This window comes from Hemisphaericaspora subhashii, assembly GCF_019202705.1.
Source record: "Hemisphaericaspora subhashii strain CBS 10753 chromosome Unknown scaffold218, whole genome shotgun sequence".
NCBI classification, from domain to species: domain Eukaryota; kingdom Fungi; phylum Ascomycota; class Pichiomycetes; order Serinales; family Debaryomycetaceae; genus Hemisphaericaspora; species Hemisphaericaspora subhashii.
Window position 1 is genome coordinate 1 of NW_026057308.1, and position 7510 is coordinate 7510.

At 32.3% G+C, this 7510-nt stretch overlaps 2 protein-coding genes across 2 annotated transcripts; both read left to right on the plus strand. All coding sequences in view use genetic code 12, as the record gives it.

Annotated features, from left to right (window-relative positions):
* Positions 1-1353: 1353 nt before the first annotated feature.
* Positions 1354-3576, plus strand: PIN4 (Pin4p; the record flags this gene model as incomplete). The annotated part of the gene is made up of 1 exon (XM_049407205.1): positions 1354-3576. The coding sequence occupies one exon, from the start codon at positions 1354-1356 to the stop codon at positions 3574-3576; it is 2223 nt and encodes a 740-aa protein (XP_049263352.1).
* Positions 3577-5211: 1635 nt separating this feature from the next.
* PTC2 (type 2C protein phosphatase) lies at positions 5212-6819 on the plus strand (the record flags this gene model as incomplete). The annotated part of the gene is made up of 1 exon (XM_049407206.1): positions 5212-6819. The coding sequence occupies one exon, from the start codon at positions 5212-5214 to the stop codon at positions 6817-6819; it is 1608 nt and encodes a 535-aa protein (XP_049263353.1).
* Positions 6820-7510: the final 691 nt, after the last annotated feature.

A 7510-nucleotide genomic window follows, 5' to 3' on the forward strand; every position in this document is an offset into this window, starting at 1 on the left:
TTTTTGGTTCATATTTTTGTTTCGTTGTTCGTTGTTCGAAATTTTCGTTGCGTTGATGAAAGAATTGAAATGAAAGAGAACCAAAAAAAAAAAAAAATAAACCACGCATTTGGTAGCGATAAGGACGAACATGCCGCACACTTGTCTACTAAGGGAAATGGAACTTTGACAGCAGTCCCCATAGTAGTGTGAACATAACGAGGACACTTTACTTTAAAATTCTCTGTACACTTCGTACTAATAAAATTATTGACTAGGCACATGGCTCCACTATAATTTACTGCCAAAGCTTAAAGTGTGTGGTTATCTACACTATCTCTGAAAAAGATGTACACTAGAAGAATGTACAAATATAAAATATCATTGGATCGCCCCATATTCTAACGTAGTTTAAAACATAATACATATCGCTGACTTGTATCAGCTCGGTCCCTCAAATTCTTGCACTTCTCTATTGTCATGGGGGGAACATCATAGAGGTGCTGTTCAAGCACGAGGTAGAAATGATCGGACTCTTCCCAGTTCTGAGACGTCCCTCCGTAATGGTAACTAGAGAGTTGTGGATAGGTGAAATGGAGAAAATCAATAGTTTTGGTTAGTTGTGAGAGTTCATAGTTTTGGATAGAACTTTATATATTAACAGAATATGCGTCTAGAGCCAGGTCAAAGTGTATCAGGTCAACGCTACCAATTAAAAATAAAAATTAAGTAAGAGAAATTGAATGAGAGTAAAACAAAAAATTAAAATGGGAGGGAGGGAATATACAATAAAATAATTTTTCCTGTTTGACCAAATTTTCTTTTTCCCTGTAAGAGAAACGGTTTTTTTTTTTTTTACTTTCTTTCTTTCTTTTTCCAGAAACAATACAATAGTACTCAACCAATCCCAAATCCATTCCATCAACACTGTTTGATTGTATTAGTCCCAACTTCCTAACCTCGATCATCCTAACCGAGAACCATTTTGCCTACCTTGATATATTCAATTTTCATAATATTTGAATAGAAATCAATCGATTCAGTATTTCATTTCCATTTAGAGTACAAAAAGGCAACCACCAGTTTATCCAATCAAAATTTATCTGATTCAATAAAGTAATATATATCAATCAAGTTTTACATTCAGATAAACAATCAACTTTCAATAAAACTATAATCGACAGAAAAAGGGTTGTTTCTTTCATTATTATTATTTATTTTATTTTATTTTCCAATTAGATTTAAAGACTCACACACCCACATTCACTTAATTCTCACTCATTAAAACTAAAAACTTTCACACTATAATTTTTTTTTTTTTGGGCTTTCAATAAGAACAAATAACAAAGGAAACATTTCAAGTGAAACAAAAAGATGGATTTAAGAAACTTACCAAATCAAATGGATATTCAACGTCGTCCATCCTTATCCTCATTATCTTCCACTTCAGGATATGCATCTTCAACTTATGGTGGTAATCAAAATGATAGTAATACTCATACCCATGCATCAAATACTCCTCAATTAACTAATCAAAGATTAGCTACTAGGAATATGAATTTACAAACCTCTTCTTGGCTTAATCAACCAATGAACTTGCCTGCTGCTGGTAATGTGGGTCCTTGGGTTGAACAACAACAACAGCAACAACAACAACAACAGCAGCACCACCACCAACAGCACCCACACCAATCTATTGATTTGACTTCAAAAAATAGATCAGGTTCATCTACTAATTCCATTAGAAATGATGACGAAAACGTTAATGTTAATGCTAATGCAACTAATGACCTTCAAATTAATGATGATATTAATATAACCACTCCTAATATCCATGTGGCATCTAGTACAGTTGCCACAAATGATGAAGTTGATGATGATTTAATTCCTACTGCTATTGTAATTAAAAATATTCCATTTGCAATTAAAAAAGAACAATTATTAGATGTTATGACCAAATTAAATTTACCATTACCTTATGCATTTAATTATCATTTTGATAATGGTGTATTCCGAGGATTAGCTTTTGCTAATTTTACATCTACTGATGAAACTGCATTAGTTGTTAATCAATTAAATGGTAGAGAAATTGGTGGACGTAAATTACGAGTTGAATATAAGAAGATGTTACCATTACAAGAACGTGAACGGATTGAACGGGAAAAACGAGAAAAAAGAGGTCAATTAGAAGAACAACATCGATCTACTTCAAATGCATCTTTGGCTTCACTACTTTCTACAGCATCTACAACTGCTGCCACCAAAAATTTCAGTATAAATGGTGGTGGTACTCCTTCTGCAATGATGACTGAACGAGCATTTTTCACTTATCCATTTAATAGTATTCTTTCAACTCCACCAATAGAATTGAATTTTAATGATCCTGAGATTTTGGAATTATATACTCAATTGGTTTTATATCGTGATGATTTATCTAAATCAGTCTATGAAGTGGCTATTTCACCGGTGAATATGAATATGATTCATAGAAAAACTTTATCTATACTTGCCAATTATTTGAATTTATTAGAATTGTTTGATAATGGACTTATAATTATCAGAAGAAAACCGGGTTATGTTTCAATGAATCAACAAACTCAAGTTGTCCAATCGCAACCAGCTCCACCCCCACCACCACATCATTCATCGTCCATGATGAATTTGAATCAACTTGCAGGTGCAATGTTGAGTGGTAATACAACTGGTGGTGGTGGTAGTAGTGGTGGTGTGGCCAGTACTAATCCTGTTCATCCTGAATTATTGAGATCTCAATCCCAATCGGCATTACCATTACCTAGATTAAGACAACAGGCATCCACCCCAATTCTACAAACAATGCCTCAATATGGCAGTGGTGGAAGTGGAACAATTCAATCACAACAAGTGATTACCCAATCTCAACCACAAAGACCATATGGTCAAACCCCACAATATGCATATCAACAACAACAACAACAACAGCCAACCTCCCAACAACAACATTTCCAGCAACAACAGCAACATCAACAACAAGCACAACAAGCTGTCACTCCAACATTGGGTTCTAGTGCTGCTGCATTATTGAGATCAAATAGCAGTAGATCATATGTGGATATTAGATCTACTCCACCACAATTCTCCCAACAACAACAACAGCATCAACAGCAGCAGCACCAGATGTCTTCACTTAATGATTCACCAACCCCTCATCATCAACAAATCTCCCAACACCACCATCATCATCTCCAACAACAACAATATCAACAGCAACAGCATCTGCAACAACAACAATATCATCAATCACAGCCTCAGACTCCGTTATCGTCAACAGATATAAATTCTCGTTTTCAACCATTTGGAGTCCAGAATAATCAATTAACTGGGAGTTTTACGGCGTTGCTGCCACAAGTGACTTCCCGTGGTGATGATAATCATAGTAATAATCCTGGATCTTCAATGAGTGGTGGTGATGGATTGAGTCATAAATTCAATAGTCTTGGATTGGGTGGTAATAGTAGTGGTGGTAATAATAGTGGAGGAGGAAATAGTAATAATAATAATAATAATTATGAAAGTGGTGGTAGTGGTAGTGGTGGTGGAATTTGGGGACCGAAATAAATGAGTGACGTTTTTGTTTTTATGTTTTCCCATGTTATCATGATTATAATGATGATGATGATTTTTTTTTTATGTTTTACAAGTATTAATTAATTTATGATTTTTGTTTATCTTCTTCATATGTTGTGATTTATTTTATGTTTGATGATAGAAGAGAAGATGAAACGAGAAGATACAAACGATGAAGAATAAAACGAGAGGATGATGAGAGATAAAGAGAGAGAGAGACAGGAGAAGTGTGTGTATTATCGAATGAAATGATAGATGTGTATGTTATGATTCATAGAGAGAAGGACAGAAGAGAGAGAGTGAGAGAAAGCTAAAGAGAAAGAGAAAGACGGAAAGAAAGAGATGATTTGTTTTGTATTTAGTTAGTATAGCTTAGTTTGATTTATATTATATATTATTTTTTTATTTAGTGAATTTAGAGACGATGATTATTATAATAATGAACTAAGACAGTATGTGTATAATGACTTTCATTGTATCCCATCTCTTTAGAACCCTTGACTTTTTTGGCAGCATGTTTTTTTGGCAACATCCATGAAGGACAGTTCTAATGATTCATCAGAGGTGACAGAATTATTTGGATATATTTGGAAATAAGCCTTTCTTAGTGGCTACAATACCGCAGCTACTCAATTAACAAGTCTTGTAGTTCTCCAATTGTAATGCTATCATTACCCGAAGATTGTCCAAAGAAAACTTGTAATACTACTCATCAGATCTCAGTTTTGCAACCAAAGTTTAAGATCTCAGCTTTAGTCTATTTATTATCATTCAAATTATTTCGTTATAAAATAGTTGGTACAAAAGAAATATGGAGTCTCCCCAAAGTACATTAAACCTTATAGATAAGGGTAGATCCTTGACAAACATATACCTGTTGATACTAAAAGACTTGACTATTCATTTTCCAATATCTAAGATTTTTATCCTATATTCGGGCACGTGACTGACAATAGGAATTTTCGGAGTAGTAAGTTTATTTTCCTTGTGACTCAAATTTCGTAATTTTTCTTCTTCTACCCACAAGACAATTAAAAAATTATTAAATAAAATCATTAGTTACCCTGCCTGAGGGTGGCGACATAATTTACTTCTGTTTATTTCTTAATTACTCATTCTATTCACATTCAACAAAAAAAAACCACCACCGAAACGAAGAAGCAAAGAAAAAAAAAAAAAATAAAATAAAAATTGGAATAGAAGAAGAAGAAGAAGAAGAAGAGAATCTTTTTATTATTTATACAATCATCATAACTTATACACAAATATACTTTTCAAGACTATTAATTAAATTAAATTAAAAAATTGATTTTGAAGTTATTAATAAACATCCATCGATCATTCCAATTTTAACAAAATCAATAATTGTCGAAAAAAAAAAAAACAGATTGTTTATTCTTAATTCACAAGATTATATATTTATTACACCAACATACACGTAAATATATAAATTAACCTACCAGTACTACTAATACTTTTACCAAAGGAATTAATAAGCAACAACACCAACTAGAAATTCATTCGGAGTTTTTTATATTTTATTTTTCAAAGTGAAAGGCAAAATAATTTTACACACACACACATTTGTACAAAACGAAACAACCAAATAAGTAATCATATTTTATCATGGGACAAATTCTTTCTACTCCTGCTACAGAGAAGTTTTCTTGGGATGATGAAGATAAATATTTAGCATATAGTTTATCATGTATGCAAGGTTGGAGAATTAATATGGAAGATGCTCATTCAAGTATTTTAAATATTCATGATGAATCTACTTATAGACTTCACGAAGATGATCATGATCATAATGAAAAACTGCATATTGAACAAGCAACAACAACTACTACTAATAAAGAAGAACAGCCGCAGCAAGAAAATACCACCACCACTACCAGCAATACTAAAGAACATATTGCTTTCTTTGGTGTTTATGACGGTCATGGAGGTGAAAAAGCGGCAAAATTCACTTCTAAACATCTTCATAATATTATTAGGAAAACTGAAGCATTCCAAAAACAAGATTATATTAACGCCCTTAAACAAGGGTTTTTAGCTTGTGATCAAGCAATCTTAAATGATTTCTACATGAGAGATGATGATTCAGGATGTGCTGCCACAAGTGCAATCATAACCCCAACCCATATCATCTGTGGTAATGCCGGTGATTCAAGAACGGTAATGTCGATTAATGGTTATGCCAAGGCTTTATCATTTGATCATAAACCTTCAAATGAAGGTGAAAAGGCTCGTATTTGTGCTGCTGGAGGATATGTTGATATGGGAAGAGTGAATGGTAATTTAGCATTATCTCGTGGGATTGGAGATTTTGATTTTAAAAGAAATGTAGATTTACCGGCTGAAGAACAAATTGTTACTTGTTATCCTGATGTAATACAACATGATATAAATTTACAAACTGATGAATTTGTTATTTTGGCTTGTGATGGGATTTGGGATTGTTTAAGTTCTCAAAAATCTGTTGAATGTGTTAGAAGAGGAATATATGAAAGAAAAACTTTGGTTGATATCGCTGAAGAAATAATGGATTTATGTTGTGCTCCAACTTCTGATGGATCAGGAATTGGTTGTGATAATATGTCGATTTGTATTGTGGCATTATTAGATTATACCAAAAATGAAACTTTAGATCAATGGTATGATAAAATTATCCAACGTATTGAAATTGTCGAAGGGGATAAATCTATGTTATCAACTTATGGTCCAATCTCAGCTCCTTATAATGACATATATAAAGAAATGTATGGAGAATATTATAATATTGGTGAACAAGGGCAATCTAGAGGTGGTGCTGCTGGTGCCGGGGGTGGTTTAGCAAATGGTAATTCTATCTTTGGAAGAGGTGGATATGATGAAGATGAAAAGGAAGAAGAAGAAGATGCTGAACAACGTGCAACTGATGAAGTTAGATTAAATACTAATGCTATTTCATTACAAAAATTATTGGCTTCAAATACTATTACTAATGAAAATGGGGTTATATATTTAGATACTTCTTCTGCTCAATCTTTATTGGCTCATTTTGGTGTTGGACCAAGCAGTCATGTTAGTGGAGACAGAGAAGATGAAATAGATGTTGAACATGATGATGATGATGTACTTGAAAGACACACTGAAGAGGATATAGCACAAGAAGATGAAAAAATTGAACCAATTTCAGAAGATGATGAAGACGAAGAAGAAGAAACTAATGATGATAAACAAGAGAAATAGTGTATTTTTGGTTTTGTTTGAAGGGGACGCCCACCCTACCGACTATTTATGTCCCGAAAAAGCATACATCTTAGATTTATTTCATTATATTTTGTTAATTAGATTCATTTCATAATCCTAAGAAGACCAGAAATAATTTTCCATCCATTTATCATACATATATATATATACAACAAACAAGTTCAATAAGTTGATAAAAGTATTGGTGAGGGTTTTTTTTTGTTATTTAAATGGGTTTGAATTATTTTAACCTTTTCAATTCATACTAGTGGAGATTCAAAAGATCTTGTTAAATATATTTATTGTTTATTTTTTGTTGTTGTTTACACATATATATGAGTCAAAGTTTTTCATCATCCTGGTTCCTTGATTGAAAATTGTATGACCCTTCTTTCCCGTTCTTCGTTGTTGTTGATGATTTTTTTATGTGCTTTTGTACCATTAGTTTGTCTTTTTTCACTTTACATCCATATTTTCTTTGATTCCCTCAATTGATAGGATTTCTACAATTTGTTGATGATAATGTTATTGTTGTTATTGTTGTTTTTTTATTTAGTTTATATTAATTTTAAGTTCTATTTTTTTTTATAATTAATTATTTGATAAAGTTTACACATATACTGTTTAATAATTTACGTATAATTAATCTAGCTTATTATCTACACAGTTGTAGTATCCATAGATTCTCTAT